Below are 19,682 nucleotides of genomic sequence, written 5' to 3'. Positions count from 1 at the left end.
TCTCAAAGAGCAAGCTGTTCACAGAGTGCAGTTTCAAAGCATATCCACAAAGTCTGTTGGAAGGGAAAAATGTGTCCGAAAACGCTGCACAACCAAGAGAGATGACCGCAGCCTTAACAAAATTGTGAAGAAGAGCCGCTTCCAGAATTTGGCGGAGCTTCAAAGACAGTGGGCTGAAGCTGGAGTCCAGGTATCAAAAGCCACAGTTCACAGACGTGTCCGGGAAATGGGCTACAATAGCCGTATTCCCATGGTCAAGCCACTTCTGAACTCAAGACAACGGAAGAAGCGTCTGACTTGGGCTATGGAGAAGAAGCACTGGACAGTTGCAGAGTGGTCCAAAGTCCTCTTTTCAGACAAAAGTAAGTTTTGCATTTCATTTGGAAGTCAAGGCGCCAGAGTCTGGAGAAAGGCTGGAGAGGAGCAAAATCCAAGTTGCTTGAAATCCAGTGTGAAGTTCCCACAGTCAGCAATGGTTTGGGGAGCCATGTCAGCTGCTGGTGTTGGTCCACTGTGTTTCATCAAGTCCAGAGTAAATGCAACTGTGTACCAAGAGATTTTAGAGCACTACATGCTTCCATCTGCTGAAAAGCTCTATGGAGATGAGGATTTCATTTTCCAGCATGATCTGGCACCTGCCCACAGTGCCAAAACCACCAGTAACTGGTGCACTGACCATGGCATCACTGTCCTTGATTGGCCTGCTAATTCCCCTGACCTGAACCCCATTGAGAATTTGTGGGGTATAGTTAAGAAGAAGATGAAAGACACCAGACCTACAAATGCAAATGAGCTGGAGGCCGCTATCGAAGCATCCTGGGCATCAATAACACCTCAGCAATGCCACAGGCTGATTGCCTCCATGCCACGCCGGATTGATGCAGTAATCCGTGCAAAAGGATTCCCAACCAAGTACTGAGTGCATCAATGGACATTTTCAAATGTTTGATTTAGTTTTGCTGTTATAAAATTATTTTTTTACTTGGTCTGAGGAAGTATTCTAATATTTTGAGATAGGATTTTTGAGTTTTTTTCAGCTGTAAGCCAAAATCAGCAATATTCAAATAATAAAAGGCTTGAAATAGTTCAGTTGATGTGTAATGAATCCAGAATGTATGACATTTTTGTTTTTTTAATTGCATTACAGAAAATAAAGAACTTTATCACAATATTCTAATTTTCTGAGACAGTCCAGTATATATATATATATATATGGGGGTTTTTTAAGGGTTATTGATCTATCTTCGTTATTCATTATCCATTATCCGTTATCGGTCAGTTCATAATACGCTACAAAGCCAAGGAGCCGGGACACTTATACTGTATATATATTCATACATATACATAAATACATACATATATATATATAGATATATATATATAGATATATACAGACCTGCTCTGTTTGTGAGAAGGTGACACTCCCCACATCGGTAAGCCGATGCTCCTGGTCATCCCAGCGGCCGTATGCCAGGTCGATGCCGCCCACAAAGGCCACCGATTGGTCAATGACCACGATCTTTTCGTGGTGGGCCCACAAATACACAGCAGATGACACGTGATCCGGGTGGCGCATCACCTGGCTCATACAACAAAAATAATAAACGTCACGAACATAGAGTGCTGTGAAAAAGTATTTGCCCCCTTTGCCCTCACTCACAAAGGTTTCAAATGATCAAACCAATTTTAATATCACACAGAGACAAATCAAGCAAAGACAAAATGTAGTTTTAAAACGTTGATTCCTCTTATTATGGCATAAAATCTAATTCATGCCTATCTGGCGCTATGTGAAAAAGTAATTGCCCCTTGAACCTAATACGAGTTGGACCACCTTTGGCAATGATAACAAAAATCAAATCTTTATAATAATTGGTAAGGTTGTAGAGGACTTTTGGCCCACTCTTCTTCGCATATCGGTTTGAATTCTGCCTTGTTGGAGGGTTTTCTCGCACAAACTGCCCGTTTAAAGTCACATTAGCATCTCAATTAGATTTAAATCCGGACTTTGACACTTCAGAACCTTGATTTTGTTTTTTGAGCCATTCAGAGGTGGACTTGCTGTTGTATTTATAATCGTTGTCCTGCTGCATAATCCAAGAGCGCTTGAGTTGAGTGCACAAACTCATGGCCAGACATTCTTTTTCAGGATCTTTTGGTAAAACTTGGTATTCTATATTCTGTCAACCACAGCAAGTTGTCCTTGTCCAAAGGCGGGGGGGAATTTTGTAAGGTTTATTGTTCTATATTCTTAATCATTTGTCCATTATCCGTAATCGGTGAAACCATAATACGCTACAAAGCCAAGGGGCCGAGACACTTGCTCTCAGCCAAGAGGCCGAGTTAAGGTCCTAGCCACAGAGCCATGCAGCGATCATTCCCAATGCACCGTTCCCGGAGGTACTGCAATACCGGGCCGTTGCGTGGAGTGGACAGAGCAAGCTCTTACTCCATCTCCGGATTGCAAAAATCGAAAATTAATGACCTACACATGTCGCCATGTCAAGAGCACATGCCGACGCATTTGGACTTTTATTTGCCGATGTACCGTCACATTCATAATTTTAAAGCAGCAAAGAAGCTCCAGACCATCACACTGCCACCACTATGCTTTAACTGTTGGCATCATGTACTTTTCTTCAAATACTGTACCATTTTTACACCAGATGTAAAGGTGTGCACTCCTTCCAAAAAGTAACATTTTTGACTCATTACACCACAGAATGTTTCTCCAAAAGTCCTGAGGTTAATCAAGATAATTTTGGCAAATTAAGACTTTTTGAGTTCTTTTGTGACAGCAGTAGTTTTCGCCTGAGAACTCTCCCATGGATGCCATTTTTGGGCAGTGTCTTTCTCAAAGTAAGGACATGAACACTGGCCTTAACTGAGGCAAACGAAGCCTGCAGTTTTTTTTTTAGGTTTGTTTGTAACCTACTGGATGAGCTGTTGCCGCACTCTTGGAATAATCTTAGTCATCAACTTCTGAGAAGGTTTGCCACTGTTTTCTCCATTTGTGGAGAATGGCACTGACAGTGGTTCACTAAAGCCCTACAACCTTGGAAATTAGTGACCTTTTCTGGACTGATAGATTTCCATCTTTTCTTTCCAATTTCTTCTGGAATTTCTTTGGATTGTGGCATGTAAATGATGTTCTTAAGATTTGTAGCCAACTTCTCTTTGTCTAACAGCTTCAATCTAAGTAATGTCTTGATTCGAAGTGGTGCCAATTAATTTTGGCCTTTGGAATTGAACTCAGCTTTCCCAAAACTGTGGCGAGTCACAGTTACTTTGTAATTTAACAAGGGGGTGCAATTTCTTTTTTACATTGGGCCAGATAGGTTATGATTTTTTGTACCTTGATTAATGGTTTTAACATTTCATGACAGAATTTCCTTGGGTTGTCTCTATGTGAAATTAAAATTCGTTTGATAAGCTGAAACCTTTGTGACACTTTTTCACTGCACTGTATATACACACGCACACAACCCACACACCTTGATGTTGGGGTGAAGGTGGCGTAATGTCTGTTTGCTGTACCCAGAGTTGATGCCCAGCGCCAGCTCCACTTCCTTGTAGAGCATGACGTAGATGTGTACTCCTTGTAGCTGTTAGCAAAAGGTCATAATTCACCAAAGTCACATTGGAAATTGACACACAACACACTCACAGCTTTCCGCCGTAGCACATGATCCAAACGCCAGCGATTGCCCTCCACGATGGGCCTTTTGAGGAAGATCTCAGGACTCAACCTGACATGAAATACAAAGTGAGGAGTTGTGTAGGTGCCGTAAACTCAGACAGTAACTGATCTGCTTCAACACCAATGTTCCACTAGTGGTGACCACTAAGTGAACTTAGGCGCTCAGCACACTCACACACAAACACACAGACTTGAACTCACCACCAGTCTGTGATGAAGATTTCTTCTTTAGCTGCCTCGAGAGCATTGGCAACATCTTCCATGTACGTCTTACCGTTTATGTACCTGAAAAACACACACAAAAAATAGCGTCCATGCACACTTGTTAATGTTCGCACACTGTACAGTGTTGCCCACCTGCGAGGCAAGAGAGGCTCACTTTCTTTCACTTTGTGTCGTATTACACAACACATACACACGCACACACGTTTAATTTCCCAGATGGAAGCCCTGGCTCGGTCGCCGCAATTACCATTTGGCAGGGATGTTCTCCTCCTGTCGGGCGAAGGAGCCAAAGCGGTGGTCGGTGAGAAAGGCTGCGCCATGGTCATGCACAAAGCCCTCAATGGCCTGCCCCCACCAGCGTGCGTTTCGGTAGCTGCTACACTTTAACACCAGGCACCTGTGGTAGACGATGGAGGCGCTCTATTGGCTTGATACTCGTTATGCCACAGGAAAGCTGTGTTAGTGTTTTGAACAAACCGTTGATACTAGTGATACCAGTGGATTGAATATATATAGTAGTTGAGATAGTAGTGCATGAAAGTTAATTTTTAGTGCACTGAATTGTCCTAAGTGAAAGGAAAAAAGTGCATACTAGTGAACAATATTCTGTCCTAGCAACTGTCGCACTTTCTGTATATAGAGGATACTAGTGCATGTAACTAGCCTTTTTGGTCCTTGTGCTGCAGTAATTTACCCGTGCACTAAAATGTCTTTCTAGGCTAGGTTCACATTGCAAAGCTTAATGCTCGATTACGATTTTTTGGGGGTGAATTCTTGTGTTTTTGTGATGCAACTTGTTTACAATTTCCTGTGACTTCTGCCCATCTCGTGTGTTACCACGACAAGTGTCCCGCATGCTCAGATGAGGACATCACACGTAATGCATTTATCGTGTGCAGAAGTTCTCATTGATGCTAACAACGCAGCGTATCTCGAAATTTTAAATCTTTTGTGCTACCAGAGGCTGAACAGAGTTGTCCCGTCAAATTTGGAATTAAATTCAAAAGATCACTTCCCTCCATTGAATGCTCTCTGTGTATTCATCCGCCATGGTTGTTGAGTTCTACACTTCATCCCGCCCCTCAATGACATGCAGGTCGCATGAATGTGCCTCAGCCATTCACACAAGTTGCATTCTGAAAGACCATTTATTGGATTAAAGACCACATATTAAAATGGCCTGGGTCCGGTGAGAAAAACTGTGCTGTTCAGATGGACTTTAACAGATCGGATACATGTTGCATCCATGCAAAAAAATCTGATTTCCCTGCAGTGTGAACCTAGCCCTAAAGACACAAAAAGAGTATTGGCATTTTCACCTGAAACACCTTAAGCTCTTAGTGCAGGCCACCATATTAACTTGTTTGGCCTATACTAGGCAGCAGTAGCTCAGGAGGTAAAATGCTTGGCTTGTGATCGAAAGGTCACAGGTTCGATCCTCCGTGTTATATGTCGATGTGTCCTTGGGCAAAACACTGAATCTAATGCCCCCGATGAGCATATTGTTGCCTTGCATGGCTGACGCTGCTATCGGTTAGGTAGTTTGTGTAAAAAAGGAAAAAGCTTTGGGAGGTCTTTATTGCCTCGAAAAGCACTATATAAATGCAGACCATTTACATTTAACAATATCAGGGCAAATACTGTCAAAGAGACTCTGAACTACTCCACTAACTCATCATACACGTTCGAGCAAGGAGGTTACAAGTACCATGGAACTTAAAAAACTCCATTATGGTCTGTATTGGATACTTTAGTGACTTTTTATAATGTGTGTGTTTACCTGGAAAGGCTGTCCACACGCACGCCATGCTGTGTCTCTGTGTCTTTGGAGTCCATTTTGACGCTGAACTCCTTGTCGAATAGCATCACGAAGGAAATGACGCCCGAGTCAGGTTTCATGTACAGCAGAAACGAATCCTTCACTACTAGCCATCTATCACGTAAGACAAAGATGATGACGCTCAAATATCGCCCTAAGCTCATTACGACCAACAGGGGGAAGTGTTAATAATGTCGTATACAAACAGAAACAACGAAGAATACAATTCTTTTTCTGATCAATTGTGAATTTTCTTATTTAGAGTAAAGATACATTCTCATGACTACCAGAAAATTGTCCAATATACATTTAAAATATCCGAACTGGGGTTGTGAACACATTTTTATGCTAACGATAGGCTATTCTTAAAAGAAATGCTGCAGATTATTACGAGATAATGTGTAAATTGCTTAGATTTTTACACTAACAAAGTATTCGTCTCCTGTGTCTTAGCGATATGCGGTGTACTGACCGTTTGGACCAGCGGTAACACATCTTGCTCTGGCCACAGCAGTTGAGTCCGGGGATCCGATGGCCACCGGATCGCTTATGAACCATCCCTTCTCTGTGAGCACAAGAACAGCAGACGCCTGTCTAAAATATGTCAAAAATGTTCAAGGGGGCGTTCAGGTCCCTTACAATCCTTTTGGACCCAGGTCCCCAATGAATGACAGCTGGCTCACATCAATGAATTCCATCTGATGGCAGAAAGTCAGAGGGTTGAACTGGTTCTACCGGCCTAGATTTCTGCATTAAGACACTTACCATGCCGTGATAGTTGCGGTACGTCGGCATCTTGAGGAGTTTATTGAGATAATCTTCCAGTTGTTTCTAAAAAAATAACAACAGAGGAACCTAAACTTTAGGTAGCTAGCTCGATAACTGGTCAGCTTTTCTAGCTAGGAGAGCAAAAATTATTTTAATATTCAGTTAGTCTGTCGATTATTATTTATTATTTGAGTGCATAAAGTAATAAATACATGTAAATATATAAATAGTAATTTTAACACCAAAATCTATTACAACTAATCTTGCCTAAAAATAAAAAGAGTTTTGTTACTAGCCAGGCTGATTAAATGTCATACAACAGGAAAAAGAATATTAGCATAATTTTTCCACTAGCATGCTAATAAGGTGTTTATCATTATGTCTTAGCGTATTAGTTAGCTAGCTTGATAGCTACTCTGTAATATAAAAATAAAATAATTTTTCAATTAATTGGTCAATTATTATTAATTATTTAAATACATACTACAATAATAAATATAAAAATATTTAAATCAGAAAATAATTTCAACATTTTAAAAATTAAATTCATTCTTATTTTGTTACTAGTTGGGCAGATAGAATTTCAAAAAAGGCAAAAAAATATTAGCATTAGTTTTCCAATTTATTGCTAATTTCTTATAGCTTCAATATAACGTTTCTCGTTATGTGTTATTGATTAGCTAGCTAGCTTGATAGCTGGCTAGTTGTACTAGTTTGTATAAAAATAAAGTTCAAAACAAAACAGTATTTTAATATTAATCTATCAACTTTCATTTTGAATAAATAATAAATGTAAACAAATACAAATTGTAATTTAAATCTATTGTTTCAAAATTGGATTGCAAAAAATAAAATTATGGTTTTATTCCTGCTTAAGCTGATAGAATATTTTAAAAATATATATATTAGCATAAGTTTTCTACTAGCAGTTTAATTTTTAATAGCTCCCATAGAGCGTTTCTTATTATATGTTAGTGTAGGGCTAGCAAAGTATATATTGTTTGATTGACTACTCTTTACGCCGTCAGATTTAATGCAAACACACCCTGCGACTGGACACTTGCTCCTCCCTGACCAGTTCATCTCCACCTCCCCTGGGTAGGTTGGGGATTTCCCTGCCCTCCCCCGAAGCCGTCTGCCTCCTGATAGTGTGACTGTGAATCAAAATTTAAAAGACATAACAGCTCTGTCTCTGAGAGTCAATTTCCCAATCCTTGTGGATTCCCACCTGCGAGTGGGCAATGGTAGGTGGAGCATGGCTTTGTATGTCTTCAAGTCTCTGTGGAGATCCTGGAAGTTCTTCTCCTTCTTCTTCACCAGCCAAGTGAAGTTACCGTGTCTCATCTCGATCTTATAGACGGCCGGCATGGACTGGAACAGCAAATAGTCATTGGCTAGGTTCACACTGCAGGGACATCTGATTTAATTGCACGAACGCGACGTGTATCTGTTGAAGTCGGTCTGAACGGCAAATATCCCATTTTTTTTACACAAGACCCAGACTACTTTCATATATGGTCCTAAATCTGTGTGAGCGATCAAGACGCATTCATGGGCCTTCCACGTCATCAATTGGCGACACATATCATTATTCTGCGTTCAACCAGACAGAAGGAAGGGGAGAAATCAACAACGATGGCAGATAAAAACATTTAATAAAGGGCAAGTAGGGTTTTAGATTTCATTAATATTTGGGGGACAACTCTGTTAAAATGTTTCTTGCCGTGAGAGTGTTAAGGACAGGCACTCACATGGCACAGAAATGTTCTACTTGTCATTGGAAATTACAAATGAAGTCTTAGTCAATGAAGCCGCTCACATCATTATACCACCACTCCCGACAACAACTCTGCACCCACACATATCTCTGGACAGACATAACTGCAACTGCCCCACTAAACGCCATAGTCCATTTTTTTCTTCTTAATGTCATTTTTAAAATGACATTCAGAATGGCCCAGCGATGGCAGGCATTCTCCTTGGGCGAGGTTGTTGGGGTTGTTAGTGACCCGAGCCAAACGTGCCACTTCCTTAAAAAGAGACAACTCCCCCTGCCCGGCACTCTTACTCTCTGTGGGCCGGTAACAGCTTGCATAAGGTACAGATTCCCACTCTGCTGTGAAAGAAGTGACACAAATAAGTGACCACTATACACGCACCGGCACGGTCCATAGGCCATTTGTAACACATATGTCTCAGCAAACCACAGCCTTCAAGTAGAATGGGTGGCCATGCCAGGCCACATTTATCAATTTTTTTGGTATCTATTTGGGGTGCATTGACACAAAACCTAGCTAAAACACTCCGAGAGCCCTAAAGTACAACTATGTAAATTTTCACGAAATCTGTAGAGCCATCTCTGAGCCCACTAGTCACATACGTATACATGGACCCAAACACACGCACGCACAAGCACACACACACAAATGTATATAAATATAGATTAGATAGGTTAGACCAGTGGTTTTCAAGTAGTGGGGCGGACCCCGCAGGCTCATTTGACCTCGGGGCCTTTTTCTACTGTTTGACTTTCCAAAGAATCAAGTGCAATAGCACTTCCAATACAATAGGTATCAAGTGGCGCTCTCATTGGCAGGGTTTTGTTTCTATCTAACATCTCAACTGAGCAGATAGCAAAGAGTTGAGCATTGAGTTTGAGGTATAGATACGACCTGGATAAGGAGACCGACTTCTCGAGAGCAGATTTCTTCTTCTGAGAGGAAGGGGCATGACAGAAAATAATTAAGAAGCATTGATTGGATGGATTAAATTATATTTACATATGGAATAGAATTTTAGATGGATAAACTTGCACATGCACTGCCTCCAGTAGCACAATAACTTTCAAATTGCTGGATATACTCTGCTGTAAGCATCCATGACTGAGCGCATTGAGTGTGACGTCATGGGTACTCTTCTGCGCATGCGGGACACTTGTGTCCTTCACACAATAGATCACTTATAAGTCGCGTTTGGTAGAAAATGTGAACAATCTCACAAAAACACATGATTTCCCCCCCCCCCAAAAAAACAGAATTGAGAATTAAGCTCTGCAGTGTGAAGCAGGCCATTGTGAATCGAGCGCCAGCCCGGCAACGTACTTTGCTAACGCTCCTTTGCTGGCTGACGTTGAAGCGGTCCTGGGCTGATGTGAAGCGTTCCACCTCCAGGATATTGGCCATGATGGGGCAGGACAAGAAAGCAGTCTTGCAGTCCTTGAAGCTCACAGTGTTGTACACCGCCAGGAATGGCAACCCGTCCCCTGTAAATACGTTTGAGTGGAAAATGGAGGTATGACGGCTAAAGCAGTCAATGGCACTGAACAATTTATATCTGGCAAAATTTACCCGGCTGCAGAGAGAAACTGACGCTCTCGCCTGTGTCCAGCTCACGGGCATCCAGCGTCTCCATGATGTTGCTCATGTCGCTGGCCACCAGTTGCAGCGTGCTGGAGGTCGGCTGCGTTTGACCCAACATGGCTACCGCTCTGCTTGGAGCCCCAGGCTCACCTGGGAAACCGGTAACGAGCAAAGAAAAGCATGATATTAATCTCTCGCTATGTATAATTTCGGGTTTTTATGGGGTGAAAAGGGTGCAAACTGGTAGCACTACAGTATTCGTTACACACAGAAATAAATAATGAATTGACTCATTCACTGACGATGACGGGTATAGATGTCAAATATCTGTTATATAGTCAATGCCATTGGCAGATATTGAAATCAATCCTCCATTTTACACCGAAGGGGATTCCCAAATTCCTAAACATACAAAATGTGAGAAAATAGAACAGGGTTTTGGGATAATATGTATATATATGTCATTCGTATATTCCAATATTTTTTCCGAGATAATGCATTTTGAAGACAGTTTGTCTCGTCTTTGATTTCCTGCTCCCTGACGACATGTGAAGCACACCAGCACCCTAGAAAGCAGTTCATTATTGTTTTACATGTTATTTATCTATCTATCTATCTATCTACCCTGGTCATATCCCTCGAGAGGGGTGACCGACAGCAAGAAAAAACACATACAAAAATAGAGAAAATAAAAAAGCGGAAAAAGTAGCAAAAAACACAAACAAACATTTTTGGACCATGGCCAACCCAAATGTCCAAACACCCAAACAAGTTAAGCACCTCGGCACCCAAGTTGGTCATGCTTTCGTCCCCCCAGATGAAACGGGAAACAAGAAAGCGGCCACGTCACTCGGGTCAGGGTGACACAACACAATCTTCTGTTCAACAGCACGCCCCGACAACTTTCACTGGTTTACCCCTGCCACATCATACTGGTGCCCTGCCCATTCCTTAGAACACGTCTAAACATCCCACTATCCTTTTACAACACCTCTCTACTCATTCCTATCACCAACAAGAGCCCTAGATTCCACTATACTTAGACCTCTTTCCTGCACTCATAACACCATCAATCCACGTCAATCGCGGCCTTCCTCTTGGTCTCCTTCCATTTACTTCTGCTCTGTATATCCTCTTCAACATACGTTCCTCACCCATCCTCTCCATGTGTCCAAACCTACCGAGTACTCTCTTATCCACACTCTTGCTCAGTTCCACTACTACTTATGCTTTATTATTGTATTGCTTTCAGTGAAGGGATGCTGCTGGAAATGTGAATTTCCCTGCGGGGATGAATAAACTATCTATCTATCTATCAATCTACTCCAGTTCTGTCTCTCACAATTTTTTTTTTTCAATCTATTCAATCTTGTCACTCCTAACACACACTTCATCTGATAAACATTTAATTTCCTTCTCAAATCTGCATTCAGGCTCCAAGTCTCTGCACCATACAACACAGTCGGCACAATCAGACTCTCATAAAGTCCCCTCTTAACACCCATACTCATACTCTTGTTGCTCATAACTCTCCTCAGAGCACCCAAAACCTTGCTTCCTTGATTCACTCTGAGCAATACTTTGCACTCAATTACACCAACTGCAGCCAGCACAGACAACAAACTGATACCTCTCAAATTGCTACATTCATACTTATCACCTTTACCCTTATATAATGGCAACACATATGCACTACACCAATCAACAGGAACCACACCACTTAAAAAGCATACATTCAACAGGCGTACTAACGAGTCAATCACAGCCGTGCCACCTTTTTTCAAGCATTCAGCAGTACAACCATCCAACCCAGGCACATTCCCCCTTTCATTTATTTCACTACCACTTTCCTTCACTTTGTGTCGTATTACACAACACATACACACGCACACACGTTTAATTTCCCAGATGGAAGCCCTGGCTCGGTCGCCGCAATTACCATTTGGCAGGGATGTTCTCTTATTCATGTGCCTCTTTTTAAACAATGTATTTGCAATCACCAACTCATTTTCCACACATAACTCAATTTCTTCCCACTCTCATTTCTTCCTGGTACTCCATATCTCTCAATCACATTTTCAACCGTTCCATCACTCATTCTAGCAATCAGGTCACCTAGTATTAACACTTTCCATCCATCTTTCGCACTTGCCACACATTCGGACAAATCCATCCAGAACTCCTCTCTCTCCTGAGTACTTCTTTCTGAACCAGGTCCATATGCACTTACAAACATTCATACTTATACACCCCACTTGAACCTCACCCACATCAATCTGGAAGATATCTCTTTCTACTCCACCAGTTTTTCCTTTGCTTTCTCACTCACAAGCACAGCCACTCCTTCTCTAGTATGTCCACCCGTAACTCCAGACTTTCTACCATACATACCTGTAATTTACCCTTTCCTTTCATCTTTGTTTCACTCAAGGCTAACAGATCAACCATCCTTTTAGTTGTCATCCTTCCGATCTCCTCTTTCTTCCACTCAGTCGCTTTACTTCCACATCCTCTCACATTTAGTGATCCTATAACTAGGGTTTGCGAGACATTTCGGTCTCCCGCCCCCTTTCTTTGCCTTGCTGTCTCTTAGGGAGTAGAGATAGAGAGGAGAGGATCCCCAGTCCCCTCGCTCCCTCCACTTTATTTGCCTCTTACGACACGCAGCGGACCACGGTGGGAGAATTCTCACACCTCCCAGGGGGAGAGGGCCCCTCACCACAGGACAACTAGTCTTTACTAGTTGTTAACTAGTAGAATGTTTTTTTAGTGTTTTAAGCTAGCGGGTAGTTTTTGTGGAGGATGCCTCGGCATTGTGTCACAGGTGGGTGCAGCAATGGTAGAACAAATGGCAAGCAGCCAAAATGGGGCAAACTAGCAAAATTAACACGGAGAGCTAACTGCGCTAAACCAGCCTAGACACGGCAGGCAAGCCGGCTGCCATAGAGGACAAACCGGGACCGATCGGGGGAAAAGAACAGAAGTCTGGCTGACTGAAAACATGCGGTAAGCAGCCAGGATATCTGCAAGCCAACAACAATACACTACCACGGCAACAAACACGAACCCAGCCAGGAGAAAAAGCAATGATCACGGCAGGTTGGCTAGCTTGCCTTTTGCACGCTCATGGGGAGCTATTTGGACAAATTATATTAATGGCAAGACATGAGGCAAAAACAGGAGAGGAAAAGTCACAATCACATAGCTATAATGAGCCGAAATTATAAAAGGAACACGCCGCCAGGTAAACTTTCCCTTTGATCATCAACTCGGACAAAACAGTCAGAAGTCCCCCCAGCGACACGGTTAGCAAAATTCCAATTCCTTCAAGCTGAAATGAGCGCTATGCATTCGCGGATTACTGCAATCGCTGTTTGTTTTTCTACGAGACTCACCGTTTGTTTTGTTTCTCGATGTCATCCGGTGACGTCACAGCTCTAGTAGATACTGTATGATTTTAAACTGTCTACTTTGAAAATTAATATCTGGAGTTCCATGGTACATATCTGCATGATTGGGGGGACAAACACTAAATGTTTTGTGCCTAATTGGGAAAAAAAGGCTCTTTTATAATGCCTTTAAAGGTGGGTTGCATAGTCAGAGGTGTACTTGAAATGTTGAAAGTAGATGTTTTTATCTGTAAGCATGTGTCCACAAAGCCTGACTGAGTTCAAACAGCCTCGATATTTTTTTTCCACTGCACTTATCTGCTTACCGGTTATACAAATATTAATTTACTTGACAACTTTTACCCACTGTGTTCTGGCCACAGAACGCATTAAGCTAGATAAAAGTAGGAGGGGCGGTGGGGGAAAGGAAAGTGATTTCACGCACAAGCTGGCGGTTTATTCATATTCTAGGATGAAAACGGTGAAAGTGAGAAAAATACAGTCCAAATGCCTACACAAACCCCAAAAAGATAAAATACAGAAGAGTTTATTAGAGCGCATTTAAAAATGTCACGTACTTGCAGGCGCAAGAAAAGGAGCTTGACAGAAGCTGCAATGATAATTTCAGCTACAAGTGTCATGATTACCGATTTGCATCACCTGTGCCCGCTCCTTTGGCCCCAACTGCCTCGGACTCTGATTGGCTCCGTGTCCCTATTTATACCCTCTCCTATCTGTCCCCTTTTGTCAGTCCGTCTGCGAACCTCAGTTAGCACTAGGCAAGCCCTTTTCGACCCTGACCTGTGTTTTGCTCCTGTCTGTCCCCCGGCTTCGACCCGTTTTTTATCCTGACCATGTCTACTCTCCCGTCCCGGCTTTCGTCCTCTTTTGTCCTCGACCACGTCTACTCTCCTTTCCTGGTTTACGACTCACTTCCGACCCCGTCCACGTTTTTGCTCTCCTGTCTCGGCTACTGACCCGTTGTTCCGTTCCCGTCACCGCCATCGTTCACCACGGAAGATCCACTTCTGCGTTCAGAGCGACCTGCTTCCCGCGTCCAGCAATCCCCGGATCATGGGCGCAACCCTTTCCTTTTCTTCTAACAAAACTTGTGACAAACGCAACGCAAGTGGGTCGTGTCTCCTTTCTGGACCTGACAAGAAGATGGTGTCATCAAATAGAATATTTTGAAGTTACAAACACATCCTTTGAGGGTTCTTGTGATTAAGTGCTGTACAATAGTAATTATAAACAGAAGCAATCTACATTAATCTTAAAAACTGCTGTGTTCATTTTTTTAGTTTGCTGTTCATTTTAAAAAAAATATTTCAGTCACCGCCTGTCCTTCAAAACATATATTAAATATTCTTAATCATCAGTGGCAGGGAAGGAATTAGAGAGAAAGTACCAATATGGCCACTATTAACGCTGTGGTTGGGCTCAAGCTGACTCGCTGTGGGACTCAATGGCTTGTTCACAGTCTGTAGCTAGATAGCTAGCGAGCTCAGTCTAACACTGACAATTTGGGACTCTCCTTGTGGTTACATAATGTACTTGATTAGTTAATTAGATTGGGTGTCAAATATTGTGTCATTTACATTTTGAGTAAACTTGGCTAATAGTTTAGCCATGCTATTCAGAAAAAAATAGTAGAAACAAACTGCGGGAGCTGAAGCAAATGCAAGGTTTTTACTTAGTTTTCATTTTATCGCAGTGTGGAGTGGAAAAACACTTCCTTGTTGGATTTGTTTACTATTTGATGTGCTCTTGGAAGGGACGCTGTAATATTTGACCACTAGACGTCACTATTATTGGGTAGTGCAGACAGAAACAAGTGCTATAAAGCACAAGAAATAATACAACCTTTGGAGACTGAAGTGACCAAACTACATGATTTCCTTTCAAAAAAATTCCCAGCCTTTTGCAAGTTTTCTGTTTGGGATATCTTTAGCAGTAAGAAGGCGAACAATGTTGTCAGCTCAGTTCTATGTGAGCCTCATGTTGTGTAAAATAAATACAAATTTTCCGACCTTTGAGTATTCTACAAAATGCCCCTTTATGTGATAGTTGAAGGTGGCGTGCGTCATTTGAGGTTTCACTAAAGAGTTGAAATTGAGTATTTTCTCTATTAAGTATGTGTAAACAATATTCAACTGTGTTCAAAAAGCCTTTAATAATTTTTACCACTGCACCTACAGCTTTTATCTTTCTTTTATCAGGTGTTTGGGACATGGAACACATTAGGAAGCAGGAAAGTATAGAATGGAATAGTCTTAATTGTCATTGATAAAAGCATTGTGAAAATATCCAAAAAGTTTAGACAAAATACTCCTAGGTAAGAAAAAAGACTATCAGGATAAAAACTAAAAAAAAAAAAAAAATAACAACGTAGTTCTTTGAAGATATGTATATATGCAGTATAATATATATAAAATATATAATATATATATATATATATACATAGATATACATACATACATATACATAGATATACATATATATATATATATATATATATATATATATACATATATATATACATACATACATACATATACATAGATATACATATATATATATATATATACATATATATATACACATACATATATACATATATATACACATATATATACACATATACATATATATACATACATATACATATATATATACATACATATACATATATATATATACATATATATACATATATATACATATACATATATATACATATATATACATATATATACATATACATATATATACATATATACATATACATATACATATGGTAAGGCGCCCGCTTTGAGACTGGGAGGTTCGGGTTCGCGCCCCGGCCGAGTCATTCCTAAGACTTAAAAAGTGGTCGGCGGCGCCCTCTCTTGGCTGCGGCTGCATCGGGTCAGATGCAATCGACATTTCGTTCTGTGTACATTGTTACACAGAATGACAATACAAGGAAATTATTATTATTATTATTATTATATATACATATACATATACATATACATATACATACATATAAAAAAGATGAAAAAAGAAGAGTTTATTCGAGAAGGTCTAAGAAATGCACATACTTGATGCATGCACTGCGATCATGACGTAAAGCAAGTAGATGGCAGCATATATAAACACATTTTCGAATTCCGGACAGCAGCTGTGTTTTAGCCTATTACTTGAGTCAATATTTCTCTTTTTTCATGAATGAAAGTTTCTTTACCACAAAGAGGCGCTAAATAATACACAATGTCTCTTTTTAAACGCAATGTTCGGTGGTAAACCGTGGACTCAATTGACACCAATGAACTTGCCAAGAACCACTCTTTCCTTTGCCTAAATTTTGTTGTCTTACTTTCAAGAATAAAACACTGTCCAGACAGCCTTGACCGCTCTCGCACTCACGTTAATTGGACACAAAGACGCACACACACACACACACAACCTTCTGCTCATAAACCATTATCATCATCATCATCAGCCTCAATGCACCATCACTCACACATTGGAATCCACTGACCTGAGTCGATAATGGCAGAAAGAAGAGCATCCTCATTCTCAACTCCTTAAGGCCCCTCTTATTTGTATTGCAAAATTGTGGCTACATGTGAACAGACTCACTCGCACTTACACGCTATAGAAGGGCAGCACGCAGAGTATAGCGGCTCTCGAGGGAAAGAAACCCAACTGGGCAACAAGAACCAGGCGCTATTGGTTCTTCAAAATGGCAGGGAGGCTGCCCGACAGCCAATCAGAGGCCAGCATAGGATTGTGGGCATTCTACCTGTGTGAGAGAGAGAAGAGAGAGAGAAGAGAGAGAGAGAGAGGAAAAAAGCATTTTTGGGGGCTTACTTTTTCCAGATTATTTCACTCATATGTTATAAAGGGGGTCATGCAACACAAAATGGCCACCCTAGACAGGAAGAAAAAAATAAGATACATTTTGAAAGACTGCTCAGTGTCATAAAAGCATTCGTTCTCAAATATTAAGGCAGGCAGACCTGTCAAGGGCGCTCTGGCGCGTTCGACTTCGGGCAACTTTAGGATTTCTTTTTAAGAGGAGGGGGCTTGGTAAACTCTAATTAAAAGCACTGCATTCAAGCAACTCCAGTGACAAATTTTGTGTGTGTGTATGTGTGCACGGTTGAATTGAGTAAAAAGAAACACAATTAGTTTCAGGTCGACACGCATGCACTCGATCAAACAGGAAGAACTGGAAGGGCATTCTACATTGACTCATTGTTGACATTCCACATCACATGCTGGGGACATTTTTTTTATTATATCACTGCTTTAGAGATGGGTTTATATCAAAAAATAAAAATTAAGAGAGCTATACAAAATTAATTTTCCTTAAACTCTCTGATATAAAAATAAAAAAAATATTGAAGCGATTATTTTAATGTTCCTATTAAGAATTATTTCTAATTTCAAACGAATATTATTGTTGTATTTTATTTTCTTGAAGTTTACTATTCACATGAATTTTAAAGTAATATTTATGCAACAAGATTTACTTATTTTTTCAATTTGTATTAGTTCTAATCTTTAGATTACAATTGCAAAAGCAATATTTCATGCAAAATATTCTCCCTCCACATAATTTCATTTGGAACTTCAAAAGATTATGTTATATATTAGATACTTTCAAAAAATGGGTTTTCTAAATATATCCATTGTCATTGATAATCACCTATATTTAACTAAAATAATGGCATTGAAAACATACCTTAAATACAACTAAAGTCTTAAATTAGGTCGCGCTAATATATGCTGACATAATCGATAAATAATTGTATCAGAAAATGCCATCTTTAGTATCCATCGAGCATCCCCTTATCAGTCCAACTGAACTAAAAACTATCTATCTATCTATCTATCTATCTATCTTGGTCATATCCCTCAAGAGGGGTGACCGACAGCAAGACAAACACACACAATAACCAAGAAAATAAAAGGGAAAAAAAAAGCAAAAAAAAAAAAAAAACACACACACAAAAATTTTGGGACCATGGCCAACCCAATTGCCCAAACACCCAAACAAGTTAGGCACCTCTGCACCTAAGTTGGTCATGCTTTCGTCCCTCCAGATGAAATGGTACACCAGAAAGCGGTCATGTCACTCGGGTCAGGGTGACACAACACATTCTTTTGTTCAACAGCAGGGCCCGACAGCTTTCACTGGTTTACCCCTGCCGCATCATACTGGTGCCCAGCCCATCCTTAAGAACACGTCCACAATCCGACTATCCTTTCACAACACCTCTCCACTCCTTTCTATCACCAACAAGAGCTCTAGCTTCCATTATATTTAGACCTCTTTCCTGCAGTGGACTCATATCACCATCCATCCACGTCAGTCGCGGCCTTCCTCTGCTCTGTAGATCCTCTTCAACATTCGCTCCTCATCCATCCTCTCCATGTGTCCAAACCAACCGAGTACTCTCTTATCAACATGCTTGCTCAGTTCCATGACTACTCCAGTTCTGTCTCTCACAATTTTATTTCTCAGTCTATCCATTCTTGTCACTCATAACATAGTCCTCAAACACTTCATCTCAAAAACATTCAACTTCCTTCTTAATTCTGCATTCAGGCTCCAAGTCTCTGCACCATACAACACAGTCGGCACAATCACACTCTCATACAGTCCCCTCTTAACATCCATACTCATACTCTTGTTGTTCATCACTCTCCTCAGAGCACCAAAAACCTTGCTTCCTTGATTCACTCTGTACAATACCTCACACTCCATTCCACCAACTGCAGCCACAGCAGGATAAGGAACGCAATCTCCACGTGGTGTCCTGTGGACGGCCACATGACCGACGAATGCGTCTCCCACCCGCTACACGAACGCTTCGGTACAAGTTACCCAAAGCTGACCTTATCCGCTTTCGGAGCGGCCAATTCGCGGGACTCGTAACACAACCGAAGCGTTCCATGTCGTTCCTAAAGATCATCTTTAGACGACTTGAAGCGATCTAACAACAACAACAACTGCAGCCACATCACAACCCAAGTACCTAAAGCTTTCAACTTCTTCCAGCACCTGTCCATGCAACCTGATTTCTAACGTCATGCCCACTCCATCACGTGAACACTTCATCACCTTACTCTTCCCAACATTGACACATAACTTACGCCTATCACATACTCTTCCAAACTCTGTTACCAACCTTCTCAATGTTTCCTCAGAATCAGCCGCAAGCGCTGTGTCATCTGCAAACGACAACTGACTTACCTGCCACACTGTTCCATGTTGTCCATCATGTCTACACCTCTGCCAAATACTCTTGCATTCACCTCTCTCACCACACCATCCATGTTAGAGGTAAGATCGGGCCAAAAAAAAGCACCCGAGCCCGACGCAGGCCCGAGGGGTATTAAATCCGACCCGGACCGAGCCCGACTAATTA

The 19,682-nt window shown here is 41.1% G+C and overlaps 1 protein-coding gene and 1 pseudogene across 4 annotated transcripts in view; both read right to left on the bottom strand.

Annotated features, from left to right (window-relative positions):
* LOC148348037 (phospholipase D1-like) overlaps window positions 1–19,682 on the bottom strand; it is a 50,007-nt gene that overhangs the window by 13,449 nt on the left and 16,876 nt on the right. The window contains exons 3-16 of one of the 4 annotated variants that reach the window (XM_088322790.1): window positions 16,784–17,047; window positions 9,860–10,021; window positions 9,614–9,774; window positions 7,741–7,883; window positions 7,558–7,666; window positions 6,510–6,575; window positions 6,384–6,442; window positions 6,217–6,309; window positions 5,706–5,858; window positions 4,173–4,322; window positions 3,902–3,985; window positions 3,668–3,749; window positions 3,495–3,605; window positions 1,397–1,579 (exon numbers count right to left, since the gene is read on the bottom strand). In XM_088322790.1, coding sequence (XP_088178916.1) covers window positions 1,397–1,579; window positions 3,495–3,605; window positions 3,668–3,749; window positions 3,902–3,985; window positions 4,173–4,322; window positions 5,706–5,858; window positions 6,217–6,309; window positions 6,384–6,442; window positions 6,510–6,575; window positions 7,558–7,666; window positions 7,741–7,883; window positions 9,614–9,774; window positions 9,860–9,989 — 1,524 coding nt within the window. In that variant the 5' untranslated portion in view covers window positions 9,990–10,021; window positions 16,784–17,047. Of the gene's footprint in view, window positions 1–1,396; window positions 1,580–3,494; window positions 3,606–3,667; window positions 3,750–3,901; window positions 3,986–4,172; window positions 4,323–5,705; window positions 5,859–6,216; window positions 6,310–6,383; window positions 6,443–6,509; window positions 6,576–7,557; window positions 7,667–7,740; window positions 7,884–9,613; window positions 9,775–9,859; window positions 10,022–14,238; window positions 14,404–16,783; window positions 17,048–19,682 lie in introns of those variants that run through there. The other 3 variants (XM_088322791.1, XM_088322792.1, XM_088322788.1) reach the window with 3 other exon arrangements.
* Window positions 2,386–2,471, bottom strand: LOC148348038 (U2 spliceosomal RNA; annotated as a pseudogene).

Source organism: Urocampus carinirostris, chromosome 18 (assembly GCF_059441175.1).
Source record: "Urocampus carinirostris isolate Australia breed hairy pipefish chromosome 18, RoL_Ucar_1.0, whole genome shotgun sequence".
Classification (NCBI taxonomy): Eukaryota; Metazoa; Chordata; class Actinopteri; order Syngnathiformes; family Syngnathidae; genus Urocampus; species Urocampus carinirostris.
The sequence above is the reverse complement of the archived record's forward strand: the minus strand, read 5'-3'. Positions and strand labels throughout refer to the sequence as shown.